At 31.1% G+C, this 16,454-nt stretch overlaps 2 protein-coding genes across 2 annotated transcripts; one reads left to right on the forward strand and one right to left on the reverse strand.

Annotated features, from left to right (window-relative positions):
* The first annotated feature begins 549 nt into the window (after positions 1-549).
* On the forward strand, positions 550-3,262 carry LOC137821440 (cytokinin riboside 5'-monophosphate phosphoribohydrolase LOG8-like). The gene is made up of 7 exons (XM_068626034.1): positions 550-944; positions 1,326-1,423; positions 1,536-1,566; positions 1,842-1,941; positions 2,117-2,187; positions 2,268-2,411; positions 3,004-3,262. Exons 1-7 carry the CDS (start codon positions 831-833, stop codon positions 3,088-3,090), a joined length of 645 nt encoding a protein of 214 aa, XP_068482135.1. The 5' UTR covers positions 550-830; the 3' UTR covers positions 3,091-3,262.
* An 8,202-nt stretch (positions 3,263-11,464) lies between these two features.
* On the reverse strand, positions 11,465-15,212 carry LOC137820653 (probable magnesium transporter NIPA9). The gene is made up of 9 exons (XM_068624837.1): positions 15,004-15,212; positions 14,559-14,657; positions 14,292-14,421; positions 13,722-13,810; positions 13,368-13,424; positions 13,185-13,243; positions 12,608-12,728; positions 12,274-12,422; positions 11,465-12,036 (listed from the first exon to the last, which is right to left on the reverse strand). The coding sequence occupies exons 1-9, from the start codon at positions 15,112-15,114 to the stop codon at positions 11,841-11,843; spliced, it is 1,011 nt and encodes a 336-aa protein (XP_068480938.1). The 5' UTR covers positions 15,115-15,212; the 3' UTR covers positions 11,465-11,840.
* Between the last annotated feature and the right edge of the window lie 1,242 nt (positions 15,213-16,454).

Below are 16,454 nucleotides of genomic sequence, written 5' to 3' on the forward strand. Positions count from 1 at the left end.
ATCAATGTTTTTTTAGCGGAAAGAGACTTCTCAAAAACCAGGTATCAACATGGTTGAATAATAATTTCATTGTAACGAATGATTAATTAAAGACAGCTTGTTACTGTTAAAGCTTTTGAACGTACTAAAAATTCTTGAACAAACAGTAGTTGACCATGATAGAAATGTTTACACCTCATCGAGGATCATTTCAACCCTTTTTTCCCTATCATTTCAGTGAAAATTCGACTGTTTTTTTTAATATCATTATCCATCTAATCTTATTATTCCACAATAATATATTGTTGCGCGTATATATAGAAGATGAGAGCACGTAGGATAGACAATAATCTTAACTAAAGAATTCCTTAAGAACAGTGAAATTTAGCTCCTTTTAGGAGAAGATACTCTCACTACTAAAACTAAAATTAATGGTGATGTAGATCAATTAGTACATGATTGGAATTATGTATGTGGGTTAGTTAATGGAACCCTGAAATTGGTTATTATCGCAGTGTAAATTAATTGTAATACTGTGTTTAAAGTTTACAGAGCCGACAAAAAGACGTAGGATTGGAAAAGAAATAAGAGCATGTTGTGGGGTGGAAAAAAATGAGTCCCCGTCTCATCGATTTCTCTTACATGCTCTATTTGTCTATTTAGGATCACCCCTTCAAAGAAAGTTTCTGGCTTTTCTTCATTGCTCATAAAGGTATTAAAGTAGTAAAGCACAACATATAATCTTGATCCGCGTTAAGGCTTCCCCTTTTTTTCTTCTTTTCTTTTCTTTGTTCTTCCAATGAGTGGTTTTGGTTTGAATTGAAAACCCGCAAAGAAAGCATCGATTTTGAATGGAGGAAGGGTACCCCAGAAGCAAGTTCAAGACCGTGTGTGTCTTCTGTGGTAGCAACTCCGGCAACCGACAAATCTTCAGCGACGCTGCGATTCAATTGGGCAATGAACTGGTTCGTGGTTTTCTCTTGCATCATTCTTCACTATCTTGCATATTATTCTCTTTATCTATAACCATTTGTCTATAAAAAGAATTTTATATGGTCTCAGAGCACCTCCTCTGTGTTGCTTTGTTCACTTTTGATGTATTCTGTTCTGCATAACTGGTGCTCAACGTAAAGAAGCTCTTGTTTTCTATGATGATACTTGATGATGAATTTGTTGTTTCTGCGAAAGAACGCTCTTTATTGTTTGTGGGCTGAGTCTTTCTTTTTTCTGGTAGGTTTAACAATTTTGTATGAATGCATTCTGTGGCCTGCAGACGCTGAGTGAAGAGTTCTTCATCATCATTTTGTTTGTGTTTTTTCATTTTTATCTTCTGGTGTGAATTACAGATAAAGAGGAACTTAGGCTTGGTGTATGGTGGGGGCAGTGTTGGGCTGATGGGCTTAATATCTCAGAGAGTGTATGATGGAGGCTGCCATGTCCTGGGGTATGTGCACAAAGAAAAAAGAAAATTACTTTTTAGTGTCACTGATAATTGATGACATTGTCTCATCATTTGTTTGTTTCTTCTCCACATTTTACCCTCACTCCACGTACAGGATCATTCCAAAAGCTCTCATGCCTCTCGAGGTATTGTCCTTCCACCTTAGCAACTTCTTTAACAATCTTTAATCATTTTGTTTATTTTTCTGTGCAGTTAATTTAATCAACTGGTTTATTTATTTCTGGGATTTAGTGTTATGGTTATCTCATTACCACCAATGCGTTGGAATGTAGCTTAAATGATAACAGGACTGATATAATCTTTTAGTGCTTTTTTTATAATGACCCCTTGGCCATGGAAACAATTTATAGATGCTTTTGAAGGAGAAAATATAATCAATGAATTATTGCAATTTTGACAGATATCTGGTGAAACAGTAGGTGAAGTAAGAATTGTTTCAGATATGCATGAGCGTAAAGCTGCAATGGCTCAAGAAGCTGATGCATTTGTTGCTCTCCCTGGTATTTACCTCAACAGCTCTCAAATAATTTTTAAAAATAATTGATGATTACGTGTCTTGTACATGTGAATGCCACTTAAAGTGTTCTTAATTGTACGGAATTTGTTTGTATTCTTTGGTGTTTTGGATTCTTGTATTGATTATGTAGTATGGACTCTCGCTGTCCTTATAATTAGGAGGATACGGAACCATGGAAGAGCTGTTGGAGATGATAACCTGGGCCCAACTTGGAATTCATAAAAAACCGGTAACATGGTATTTTTACTTTGTAGTTCAAAATCCTTAATGTAACAATCAAATGCTAACTCTCAAAATCATCCTGCACAGGTTGGTCTACTGAATGTTGACGGATACTATAACTGTTTGCTTGCATTATTTGACAACGGTGTTAAAGAAGGCTTCATTAAGCCTTGTGCACGGAATATTGTTGTCTCTGCCACTTCTGCCAAAGAACTTATGATGAAGATGGAGGTCTAATTTCAATTAGCCATTCATTTCCACCTTACCCTCGTAAATCTGTGTTTTCAAATATGAGAAATAATCTTTGAAGATCAATTAATAGTAGACCGGTTTACTAGGGTGATGAGGAAAAATTAACTGAGCATCTATCATTATTGAAAAAAATGCTAATATTGTCGTGTCAAATGCAAATTGCTCAGTTTAAGGGCTGCTATCTGAAGTTTAAAATAAAGCATACACATAAGACTTTTGCATGGCTTATCATTACTTGGGGAGTCGTGAGAATAGACATTGGAGGTGTTATTCTTTTCTTATGTTCTCCCCCCTTAGGCACTTTGTTGTGTGACAGTTGTCAAGGAGGACTTTGCTGCCTTAAGCACTTTCATGGGTAATTGTTGTCATATAGGACTTGTCTGCTTATGTGTCAATTCTAAACATGAAAGCTTATGAGGTGTATGACTTTTTAAACTCTCAAAATGATCATAAAAATCAATGATTTCAAAGGGTCCGTGTTTCCTCTTCACTCTCTCTTTTGTCTTATTTCCTTAGGGGAATAAAACAAGTGTGTTAAACTTGAATTGTAGCTGACTTTTCCTTTTTGCAGCATTACACTCCTTCTCACGAGCATGCTGCCCCTCATGAGAGCTGGCAGACGAAGAAGCAATTAGGTAATTATCCAGATGCAGAGTGAGAGTGTTATTGATGGAAGTTTTTCCTCCAAAAATTGATTTATGATGTGATTCTTCATCATATGAGATGTGTACAAGTGCCTGCATAGATGGGGGCCATATGTTGTTTGTTACCGTGTACCACGTTGTTTTATGACTGGAGTGCTAATATATTGGCTTTGCTGCTTTTCATCATTTTCCTTTTTCTTTCATTTAATGTTCAATTGATTCCTTCTGCCGAGATAGTCATATCTGGTTGTTACCACTCATTAAAGCCAAAAGTACTTGGAAATGGAAAGAGATGATAACCATTTCTTGAGCAGAATTTCAGTTGTGCGTGATGGGTTGGCTCCACTTTGTAGTGCCTTAATTAGACAAGATAGGTTAATCAAGGACAACCTACACCTTTGGCCAACCTCAACATTTTATGAACCTTTACCATTCTTCCTAAGGTGCAATACATATTTTTTTTTTACTCTTTTTTTGTTTCCTTAAATGAATTTTACTAAAATAGGAACAAAAAATGTCTTATCTCAAAACTCAGTTGCATGGATCATACAATGTTATTCAATGTCTTCAAAGACCAAAGTTTCAGCAATATGTTATTGACTTGAAATTCTTTTTATCACTTTCTCTCGTATCCTTTATTGTCTCTCTCATTCTTTTTGTAAGACTGAAAACTGTATAGTCTACTATTCTTATTGGTTTCTCTTAGAACCTTCTGTACACATGTTTAAACTACTTTAATCGATTTTCTGTTATATTTTACACCGAACTCTTTTCATATATAATTAGTATCCTGTGTTCTTTTTTATTTTGTCACACATCTATTTTTAACATTATCCTTTTTCTTACTTTAACTTTGAGTTGGGCAAATAATGTCATCTCTATTATAAAACTTGTCATATTCTTCAAATTCAATTGCAGCACACCACTTTAAAAAATTTATTGCTATTTTTATTATAATGGAAGAATAGTATAAGATTAACACTTTAATAAATATTTTATTTGATTGTTGATGTTTTTAATATAGAAAAATATTTTTTTTTTACTTTTATGACTCGGAATTTTACATTTTATGTCATGTCAGCATATTTTAATATTTTTTTATAAATTTTCTATCTTAAGGGATGATCCTGAATATAGCCTATCCGAGCACATATTTATTTAATATTTAAGTATCACATATTTATCTTTAACTATCATGTTATGTTATGTTCATAAAAAAAGATTGTAACATAAATATAATAATAACATTTTTAAGTTTATAATTAATCATAAAATAAATATAGGATAAGGATTCAAACATAAATGTTTATTCCTTAACGAGTGTTGAGAAACTAAAGTAACCAGGCAACATTAAAAAAATAAAACAAAAACAAGTTCACCGTCATTATAATTAAATCAAGTTTAAGCAGCTTAAACATCACTAAACAAAGAATGTAGGTATTGATGATCGTATTGATATTGATGATAGTATAAAAATCATTTATATTAATTCCTTCCATATAAATTTATTAAGATGCTTCTTAAATATTGATTTCTCGCACATTTATAAAAATAATTTATTATTAATAATATCAGCACGTGTCAAATTTAAGATTCTAGATCAAAAATTACAAGCAAAACAATAGTACCAATAATCAATCAAAAACAAAATATTATATTAAGATATCACCCCAATACATAAGAGTTTACACAGATTACTCTCAATTCCAAATGGCAAAATTAATCACTCATTATGACTATTACACGCACGGAAAACATGAAAAGAAGATCCATGATGTTTCTCCTTAACGACTGTCTCTTCTAATGTTTCTCACACCTCTTATTTTCCCAATTGGGTTACAAGTCACTCAATGGTGTTTTCCTCTCAATCTTACACACTAGGGTTGTGCCTCAAACCCCTATTTAACCTAAATTTGATTGGGCTTAAGTGGATTCTCGCTCAAGTGAGAATGGGATCACTCGAGCGAGCAAAACGACGTCCAACCCAACTTCATTGGTGCTATCTTGCTCAAGCAAGATATAGCTCGCTTGAGCGAGCTCCCCTGGTGGTGAGATGGTTCCTTTACGCATTTTGGTATCTTGGTGAGTGTTGATACATTCCAACTTTCCCTTTTTATTTTTGTATATTCTCCTTCCGCCCAATCATCTTCATTCTCCCCTAAAATCCTGAAATTAACACAAAATTTGGGAATAAATCGTTCATATTCAAATTAAAATCATAAAATATGTAAAAATGTATAAATTAGGAGTTATTTTATACTTATTTTAGCAATTAATACTCATAAGCGTCTATATTTTATATGAAATATTACTGAAATTTAGCAGCTATCAATATCCTAGTTGTTGAATTAACATTTTCATAGCTTGATATACCATAACCAGATGGATTTGAGTTTGTTTGTTTGAATTATTGTTTAAGTAAACAAAACTAGGGGAAACAACTTAATCTTAATAAAATAATCTTAAGTTTAACTTAACTTTATAAAATCAGTTTGTAAGATGAGGTTTGTGCTCACTTATATACCATAAATTGATTTTATTTCTAGTCGATGTGAGATTTTCAATACATTCTCTATCATGTGAGACTAGATATTTATAGGTGGTTCGAGAGTGGTCTGATAACGGGTGATCTGATATGCCGAACAAACTTTCGCTATGATATATTCTAAATAATTTTAATATCATTTCAAGAAATAAACTTTAAGCATAATTAAATCTTATAAAATAAGCTTGTAAGATAATGTTTACATCCACACTTTTTATACTGTTAATTGACTTTATCTCTAGTCGGTTCATTATCAAACCACCCATAAATATTTTAGTTTCATAATAAACCAATTTTATAAGGTGGAATTAGAGTTAAAATTCACTTCTTTTAAGAGAAAATTAATTAATTATTAAGGTTACATAGATGAACATGGCTATACATTGAAGTGTGCATATTTTTACTGACATTAACTATGGAAATTGACTCTTGTATGCTGAATGTGGTAATAGAAGAGTGGGACAAATGTGAGCATGTTTGAATGGTTATTGCACTAGACTTGAATTCAGAGGGAACTATTGAGCAGGACCTGCATTGTATGGTTCTTTGGCTTTGCCTTTGATGAGTCATGTAATTGGGTCTTGCACTGTCCTTTTGTGTCGGTTGAGTCCCCTTGAGGTTGGTCAGGTCACAAGTGTGATGATGGCTAAGGGATTATGAGTAGTAGTGTGAAGTTGGATTTTCACAGCACAGTACATTCCGCGTCTTGGTCCTTGTGGTGGTGGACCAAGTGATATGGTTATATCACAAGATAAAGCCCAGTGGGGAGTGCTGTTACTTCCCTTGAGGGGTCCCTCTTCCCTTTGTTCTTTCCTCTTCATAATTTGTTTGCTGTCTTCTTGAAAAGTTGTTAACTGTTTGCCACAGCCCCACTCTGAAAGGATTGCAGAGGTATTCAACTGCACATTTTGTGTTCTTGGGTCACTCCTCATGTTCAACCAACTCATATCACCATTCAGATAAAACTTTCCTGAATTGATCTTCCTTTTAATCTCCTATTGATGACACCACTTCCTTTGCATTCAACATGGAATTGAATTCAAAGGAAAAATCTTAAACTCATGGGTTGAAGCATGAAAGAAAATCCTTGTTTTCTTTACACCCTTTAATGTGTCCACTTCATTTGTAGAACTGAGTATTGACTATTGACCACATCATTAAAACAAGAACGTAGTTGAGGTAGAGAGCACCTTGTTACAGTTTAAGATAGACAACAGTGTTGAGAACTGACATGTGAAACCTGTCGAAGAACTGTTGGGCAAACAAGGGGACCCCTCTTCCCCTCAAACCAAAATGCATATATATGGCAGATCAAATTTTTTGAGTTGTCGACCCAATTCTAGAATCTCAACGTAGGCACAGAATTGAATAAAATAACTGTAGAAAGGTAAAAAAACGACACTGAAAAACTGTGTAACTAATAAAAACCATGAGAGTTGATTAATTCCATCTCTAATATTTTTTTTATCAGCATACATTATTACAATATCAATAACTAAAACTGTATTTAAAAAACAAAAAAGTTATTAATTATTATATTAACTAAATTGGATAATATTATATAGACTGAATAATTATTGGTTTATAATTTTTTTATGATTAATAGAAAAAAATTATAAATTGTTTTTAAATTAGTATCTAATTAGTTACTAAGAATTTAGTTATCAAGTTTATAGTTTGTAAGTTTTGTTTATGTTATTTGTTCTTACAATGTCAGATTCTTTCAAGAATGATTCTTCTTATTGTTGGGTTTTTAGGTTTCTCGGCTTCTAGGTATTTCAATCCTTCTGTTTCACCAATGGTAGATACTTACGAAGATATTCCGACACTCAAGTTAGTTTGAGTACCATCCGCAAGTGTTAGGGTTTATTAAAAAATTACATGTGTCTCTTAGATGTCTCTCCTATTTATATTTTATGACTGAATCTTTAGTGTTATAGACCTATGCGTAGAAAAAAAAAACCAATTACAATTTAATTATGTTTTAGAGTCTATTGTAATTTATTTAAACCCTAAACATAGATAAACTTCCTCAACAATTACATATTCTTCACGAAGAAGATTGTGACACTTATTCTCTCTAATAACTTTAAAATATATATGTAATGTATTTGAAAAAATAAAAAATCTGATGAAAAAAAATCACAAGATCTGGTGCAATTCCAACAACAACTTTTTACTAAGCACCAATAATAAGCTTTAGTATAACAAGCTCCATTCCATTAGAGGTGATATACGAGTTTAGATCAGATATAAGAGTAGTGTAAAAGTTATTAGACTTGGACATGTCTCTTAAATTGTGTGTTCATATCGAACACATGTATCAAACATCGACACTCGTACGACTCTTGTAAGATATGTATCGGTGAAGTGTCCAATTCAAAAAATATTTGTTGGATTTCTAACAATTCTAGCATGATTTTAACATAATTTTTTAAAAAAAAAATACAACAATTTTTTAAACTTAAAATTTATTGTATAAAATTTTATTATAATTATAAAAATAAGAAAAAAATCATTTTCAACTAGTCATGAGAAATATTTTTCTCCTAACAAAATACTGAAACATATTTATGCACATAAATCTTTATTGTCAATTTATATAATTTATTATTATATAATATATAGATATGTGTTTCGTGTTTTACATTTTAAATATTATACGTATTTTTGTGTCCATATTCGTATCATATCCGTGTAAAATTGTTTCTGAAACTAGGTTACCGAATTGAAGAAATATAAAAGAACGTAGATTTCGTCACTTTAAAAAAGTCACTTTTTAAATTTATTTATCATATTAAAATATAATTTTGTATATATAAAAGACCCCTTATTTATTATTTTAAAAACAAAATAAAAATTAGTCTTCATATCTAAAAATATATATGTTTATATATTAAAATTTATATTGCATAGAAGTCCTCTTTATATATTATTTTGTAATGAGTAGACAAAAATGTCAGTAACAAATGTGAAGTTTTGGATTCTTCTATTTAAAGAAGGTAATGAATGGTTTGTAAATGTGAAGACAAATGATTGATCTTTTATAGCTTTGCATCTGCCACTTCTGGTTTTAGCAAAAATTATTTCACACCTAGGTTCCCAAGAACATGGTCTTCCATTATTTATGAACAAATACTATCAGAGAACAAAATGAAACATCACAGAAAATTCACCTTATATTTTGTAGAAAAAAAATGTTATGTAATATTATGCCCAAAATACCTATCACAGAACAACATGCACATAATTTCATACTTACATTTTACAAACTTTATTTTACCGACATCAAGTAAATTTATGTAATTGTCACTTTGACATGATGATAATATTCTATATGCAAAAAAATGTATATACTACTAAAAATTTCAAATTTTTCAGAATCATAACTACAGTTCGCTATATGGATTTAGTAAACCTGCAATATTTGTGATGAACAAATAACATATATATATATATATATATATATATATTAAAGTTTTTACTATATTTTCCTTTCCCTTCTTTTTGTCTTCAATTGACCTACTTGTTTTATAAGTTCGAGATGAAACCACCACATTTTTTTATTAATCTTTGTACTTGAAACTTCAAGTCATTATTTCAAGTAATAGTTAATGTGGTTTGTTTAATAATTTGATGACCTAAACTTTCTGGGTTTATGAGAGTTGTATACTTTTTATCCTTCTTGTTGTTATGTTGAAATGGATATGGTGTTAACATTGGGGTATATTATTAACCTTTTCAAAGTAACTATTACTTCCTTCAATATTTTTTTAAAAAAATATTTAAACATTTGATATTTAAATTAGTAATTATTTTTAAATTATTCTTATCCTGACTCTGAAACTATTGGATGAACTAAAACAAATTCCTTTTTGAGGTGAAAAAAAAACGAAGATTCATTTTTATATCTACTTCGTCATTCTTCCATTTGAGAGTTAAGGGGACTATGATTAATCTTTAAAATCACTTTTCTACTTATACAAATGACGTCAATGTTATGCTAATATTTTAATCTCAAGTATATTGAGATAACATCATTAGGATCAATTATTGCATCTAAGGTGTTATCTACTTTAAAACTCATAATTCTATCACAAAATTTAAAATTTCATTACAATTATATTATTAAAAGAGGTATCAGAAGGTTAACGAGTTAAAATGTATTTAAATTCTCCTTACACGTGTAGTGTAGTAAAATAGGCTTTAAAACGAACAAAAAGATTTTCCGAAGCGTGAGTGATCACTGTCCGTAAGGACTTATTCGCGGTGTATTGTGCAAGTCCCCCAGGATACAATAGGAACTTCCCGGTAATTTCCGATGATCAGAACTAGCAAGTTTCTCTTTAAAAGAGTAATACCAAATAGAACCCAGAAATATTATAATATTAAAATAAAAAGGAGAGAGAAAGTGAAAAGTTGAAATTGGGGAAAGGAAGAAGATGGTGAACGAGTGGGTCTGAAGAAGATGAAGAGGTGTGTGAGAGAGATGCAATTTTTGAATGAGGGAAACCCTTGCTTATATAGGGAAAAAGGTAACAGCCCCAAACGGCCACAACCCACGTTCCAGTAGTCATCTGCGGCACTACTCCAGGTCCCGGCTGCACAACCTCCCGAGAAGAACGGATTCTTCGAAGGTCCGAGTCTCACGCTTTGCCCTTGCACAGATCATGAGAGAAGAGAAAAGGAACGCTTGCTCGAGGGTTTCCGTGAATCGTATAACAAAGAAACTGAACCCTGGATTTTAGGTTTGTAAATCAAAACTGTTTTAGGGTTCATGAATCAAAGCCACTTCTCTGTTTTTCTGTTTCGCAAAATCGCACTCTGTTTTTCGTTTTGCGATATACATAGTTTTACAACATGTAGCACATAATACACAATATAATCGAGACTAAGATCTTACTAAATCAATATATAGTAACTCATTCAAAATATATTTTTATTATTTTATCTAATAATAAGTCATGAAATAATATTTTATACTCTCTGATTTAGAAGTAGTAGGGGAGGATTATAGGAGCGGGAGATGTCATGCGCCCCACCTCCTCCATAAAGTTCTTTATTATTATGTGAGAATTGATGAGAATTAAATTAGGAGGGTTTTCAAATTTCTTTTAGATTGCATTTAATTTTAATAAATATTAAGACATAAAATTAAATATACTAAAGAATAAATAAATTGATGAAATGTATAAGAGAAGAAAACTAAGATATTTTTAATATTTTCACCTCAGTTTATTCCATCTTGAATAGTAAAACACAAAAATAAAACACAAACTCATTGTCTCCACCACTCTTTCAGTTTTAAGGGGAAAAAAAGAAGTAAAACACATCGTGGTTAATTTTACTCAATATTTCCTTTTTTTATAAAAAAAAGGAGATAATTCTCTTACCCCACTTGACAGTGAAGTATTATTTTCATAATATAGTATTCTGATACATGAATTTTTATTAATTATTATGCAAAAAGATTTTTTTTTTGAGAGAATGTTTGAAATATAAGAATTTAAATAATTATATGTTGTCTTCTTTTTTATATTCTTGTAATATTAGTTTAAGTGTTCTTATTTTTTTTCAAAACATTTTCGTGAAAAATCTTGTTTAGAATATAAAATGAAATCTGAACGATTGCGTATCTTTTTTCTAATCAATTTTTAAGTGTGATTTTATCATCTCACGTAGTAAACTCTCCCTCATCAAGCAGTGAGGATCAAAAGATCATTATGTTTCCCTTCAACAGAGGGTTTGTGGCCTTTTCATAGAATCGACCCTTTTGCCCAAATGAAAAATTCGAGGATAAAAGTACAGCTTCTTGTACTACTTGGTAACAGAAACCGTATCAATTCTCAAAGAAGATTCGTTGCTGCTACTACATTAGCATAAGAAATTAAGAATGAAGTATTCTGTACTGCAGCCTGCAAGTTGTTTCCATGCTATACTAGCATTCTGCATGCTACTATACCATCCTCATTTACAATATTGAGAAATATCACAAGTCCATGTGTAGTTTATACAAGTAGCATCAGAAAGTTAATGAATTATGAGAGCCAGAAGGAATTATCCCTAAAAATTCATGCCCTCGGATAAAAGCAACCACTGTACACAAACAACTTAGCCTTACAAAAGGGATCTTCTTCAAGAGGTGAAGGTGAATCCTGAGGATGGATGAAGGATCATTTTCCTGCAAAAGTCAAATCAAGCTTTTTCTTTGGAAGATTATTAGAGTAAATGGTTTATGGTCGCCGCTTGAGTGACAGCAGTTGGGCTGGGTTCCCTATTACGGGAAGCTGCAGATCTTCTATGGGCATAATTCTTATCAACGTTGCTTCTCTTAAAGCTGTGTGAAGACAATCGAAAGAATTTCACTAGCTTTGCTGAACCAACAAGTAAAATCACGCCAACGATAATAAGTAGCCTGCAGCAAAACATTTACGATTAAAGTATTCCTGACATAAAAACTTGAAGGTGTCCATCTTATTTGAGAACGACAATATTATATATATTAACTTAATTAGATGAAGGCATTTAACTAAATCAGAAAAAGACTTGCATCTAAGATTAAAAGCGGAACAGGATATGCTAATGAATGCAATGCCACTATTAACAGAGGGAGTGAAATTTAGAACTAGAGAAGTATATCATCAATTATTACCATCCTAGAAGGAGTAACATGCGAGCTTTTGGGGCCGAAGGAAGTCTTTCACCCAGAGCAAGCATCCCAGCTAGTACACCAGTCAAAATTGAAGCCACCGCGGCGCATGTAGAAATTATAATAGCCCTCCCGTGTTTTAGACCACGTGTCTGCATTTGGAGAAGTAAATACAAAAGAGGTTAGTATCTCTGAAATTGGCAGCGCAGATCTTGGACAAATATCTAGCCTGTTTTTGACTGAAATCCCACCATCCATAGGTTGAAATGTCCCTTAGGCTTAAGGGATGTAACAGTTCCCAACACAGTAAATAGTATGAAAAAGATCTTCAAAGTACCTGGTAGTAAAAGCCTGTACCACTTGAACATACACTTACGATCAAGCATATAGGAACCAACAGCTTGGAGAAGCCTTGCTCCAGGAACAGAAACCCCATCTTTGATATTACAGATGCCATCCTGCATTTTCATACTAATAGAATTATTTATAAGAACTTATGAATTATAATCAACTTCTGTTATCTCTGTGTGTGTGTGTTCTGTGTAATGTTATATCTTATCCACTGCTGTTTTTGTTAGTAGCTGACAGAAAGCAGTGATACCTAATAAAAGCTGACAGATCTAATTGAACTAAGGTTTAGACTTCACATATAAAAATATTGTAATCAATGAAAAATATGTATATTTTTAAATGCTCATACTTAGAAAAAGCAGATCATGTTTGTTTTAAATGCCTTGTTATTCTACTAGCTGTATTATTCACCACAGAGCATTCTTGATTAAAAAGAAAAAGAAAGATAAGCACTCAATTGTCATCTTCTTCATCCTAACATTAAGGAGTTGAGGTAAATGAAGGAAGTGAAATGTGTTCATCTAAGAGCACGACATATAAATGTAGTAGGGAAGTAACAGTACCCAAACAAAATTCCAGATTCCAAGCCATAGATAATTTCCTCAACAACATCATATTCCATCTGCATCACTTAAAATGTCAGGCAATGGAAGAAGAATAAAGGACAGTATATCCCATAAGATTACCATGGGAGGTATAACATGTAAGAATAAAGACATCCATCATGATTAAAAAACATTAATTACCATCTCTTGTTCTCTTCGATTACGCTTACATATTCGAAGCCATCCATTAAGCATTATCTGTACAAGTGGTTCTAACAATTAGGAAAAGTGACTGTTTGAAACTAAAAAATAGTAATGTTACTTTGCTGCACTAATGACCCTACACTCACTAAAGAAAAGTTAAGCCAATAAAAAACTAATACTATTGATAAAACAATGTATCAAAACCGTAAGGCTTGTAATCATGCATTCAGGTTTGTGAAAAAAAAATCATACTGCTGCGTGATTAGTTCCACGAGACCACAGAAATGCCTTCCTATTGACTATAAAGAAAGTTGGTAAACAATGAACCAAAGCATAAGACAGGGTACCTACAAACAAGATGAAAACAACAAATGCCAGCCACGGTATGTGAAATATAGATAGAGCAGCAGCCTCTTGCTCCTCACCTCCAGCACCAACTCCTAAATATAGAAGAGCATATTAACAAATTGAATACATAAACCTAAGTCTTGTACCAATAGAATAACACATAAAATTCCAGAAACCGACTGCAAAATTGATTTCATTAGCAGCCAGATAATAAATTAGGAATATTCCAGGAAATCTCAATACATTGCTCAGCCACGCAACACAAGTGCATACTGCACAATATAAAAAGAAAATGGTTGTATCATCAGTACATCACATTTACAATTTTTATGTTTGGATTCAAATTCTGACTATACATAAAAACCTTGAAATTTTGTTACTCATGTCATTATCAACAAAATGAATTAGCAATAAGTGCACAAGATTTTAATTATTTTTTTTTCTGTTAGTGAGACAAACAAATGGAAACAGAATATATATTTTTTAGCATTACTTCAATAACCATGTTCCGCGAGTGTGTCAAAGGAAATAAAAGCAGTTACACTAAATGCTCTTTACTTTAACTTACATTACCTATTGTACCGAAACCTGCCAAGGTAATGCCCACCCAATCAACAACATTCATGACTTCCTTTAGATAAAAATGAGAAAAGACTGAGAGGATTGCCAGTCCACAACCAGAAACTGGTTGAATGACAGAGACCTAAATCAGAAGAACAACCAAATTACACAAATATAAAATTTGGGTAAGGGACTGAAAGACTCTGCTGATGATAACGTAATATCCATTAGTTTTCTTCTGAATTATGCTTCTATTATAGGCATGACTGGAACACTTACAGGAGCCAGAGCTAATGCCCTTAACATCAACAGTGCCCCAAATATATCCATCAGAAAACCTATGATCCAGGTTTTGTTCAAAGCATATGCCCTTATGACCTGCAAACACAACATAATTGTCAAAAAGTACCAAATACGATACCAATGTTAATCCTTAATCAAACAGTGACTTCCTAGTCACACGTTCTTCAATGAAAAATGGGATCTTTGGTAAAATGTCCTTCACCCAAAATCCCACGTTCATACACACGCACGTGCATGTACACAAAAAAAAAAAAACGCTCAAATTGAAAGTTTTGGGGTTAACGTACATCCACATCAAAGAAAAACACATGCGTATGTTTAATGGAATAGTTATGATCAAAGGTGAGATTTTGAAGGGAAAGAAAACCATGGGCATATGAAAATGGGGAAAAAATGTGGAATTGAGAAAAGAGAAAGATGCCTTGAACTTGAAAGAGAGAGGAGGAAGAATGATGGTGCCCTTCTTCTGAAGGATTTTGCCGATGTTGTTTCCGGCGGTGGCAACCACCGTCAAAACAATTGATTCCCACATTTTCTCCGACCCTTTCTTCCTCCCTCTGCTCTGCGTGTCTACTCCTCCGTTTTGTTTTGCGCCTAGGATTTGCTAATTGTCATAAACTAGCTATTAATTGTTTATTCCACGCCAATACTTATTTCGTTTTGAAGCAGTGATTAAAAATTTAAACACTCTCTAAGAACTTTATATACGACTCAAGTTTAATATTATTTACACTTTTATTTTTCTATTTATATTTTTTTATTTATCAATCCACACAATTTCAAAATAATAATTAAAAAAATAAAAAATAAATTTTGAATACATTAACAAATATTTTTAATATTTAAAATAGTTATTAATAAATAAATAAATGAGTTTTTTTTAAAAAAAATATTTAGTTTTTTTTAAATGAAGAAAATAAAAAAAATTAAACCCTACAACAACATACCAGTTGAATTTATAAACATAAATTAGCATTTATTTTTATTATTATTATGTAATCATGTTAATTTCAAGTAAAAAATATAAGATATAATTATAAAAAAAAATAAAGTTAATTAATATTAATTAGTCATAGACACATATAATATTAAAGTGTCTACTCATTTTTAAGCTTTAATTAATACTACATATGTGTCTACTACTAATTAATACTAATTGACTTTAATTTTTTTATAATTATGTCCTGTATTTTTTTACTTGAAATAACATGATTACATCATCAATAATAATAAATAAATACTAATTTTTGTTTATAGATTTAACTTTTATGTTTAATTTTTTATTTTCTTCATTCTTAAAAAAAAAATTAAACTAAACATTTTTAATTTATTACTTTTTTATTTTTATTTTGTAAAAACTCATTTCTTTATTCATTAATAACTATTTTAAACATTAAAAATAATTTTTTTAATGTATTCAAAATTAAAATTATCATTTTTTTAATTTATTAATATTTTTTTTTTACTTTTGAAATGGTGCTAGATAAAGAAATAAAAAAAAAGTGCTAGATCTGAAAATAAAATAAAAAGGTGTTAGATGGATAAATAAAAGCATAAATAGTGTTATATAAGAAATTGAGTAAAAAAAAATCCATGTTTTTTGTTATAAGAAATTTAGAATATTTTAACTAACTTCAATATATTAGTAGAAAATAATACTAATGAGTTGTTGAATTTTATAAATAATTAATTTAAAATATATATTAAAATAATTATTTTGCTTATATATACATATATTAAACTCTAAAAAAATTAAAAGTATTAATATATCTCGTTTTTTAATATGTTTAATATAACATCTTCAAAATACCACCACACATCACAAAATAAACATATTATTTGAAAATATTTTAATTCATTACAAAATACTCA

Source organism: Phaseolus vulgaris, chromosome 9 (genome assembly GCF_000499845.2).
Source record: "Phaseolus vulgaris cultivar G19833 chromosome 9, P. vulgaris v2.0, whole genome shotgun sequence".
Taxonomy (NCBI): domain Eukaryota; kingdom Viridiplantae; phylum Streptophyta; class Magnoliopsida; order Fabales; family Fabaceae; genus Phaseolus; species Phaseolus vulgaris.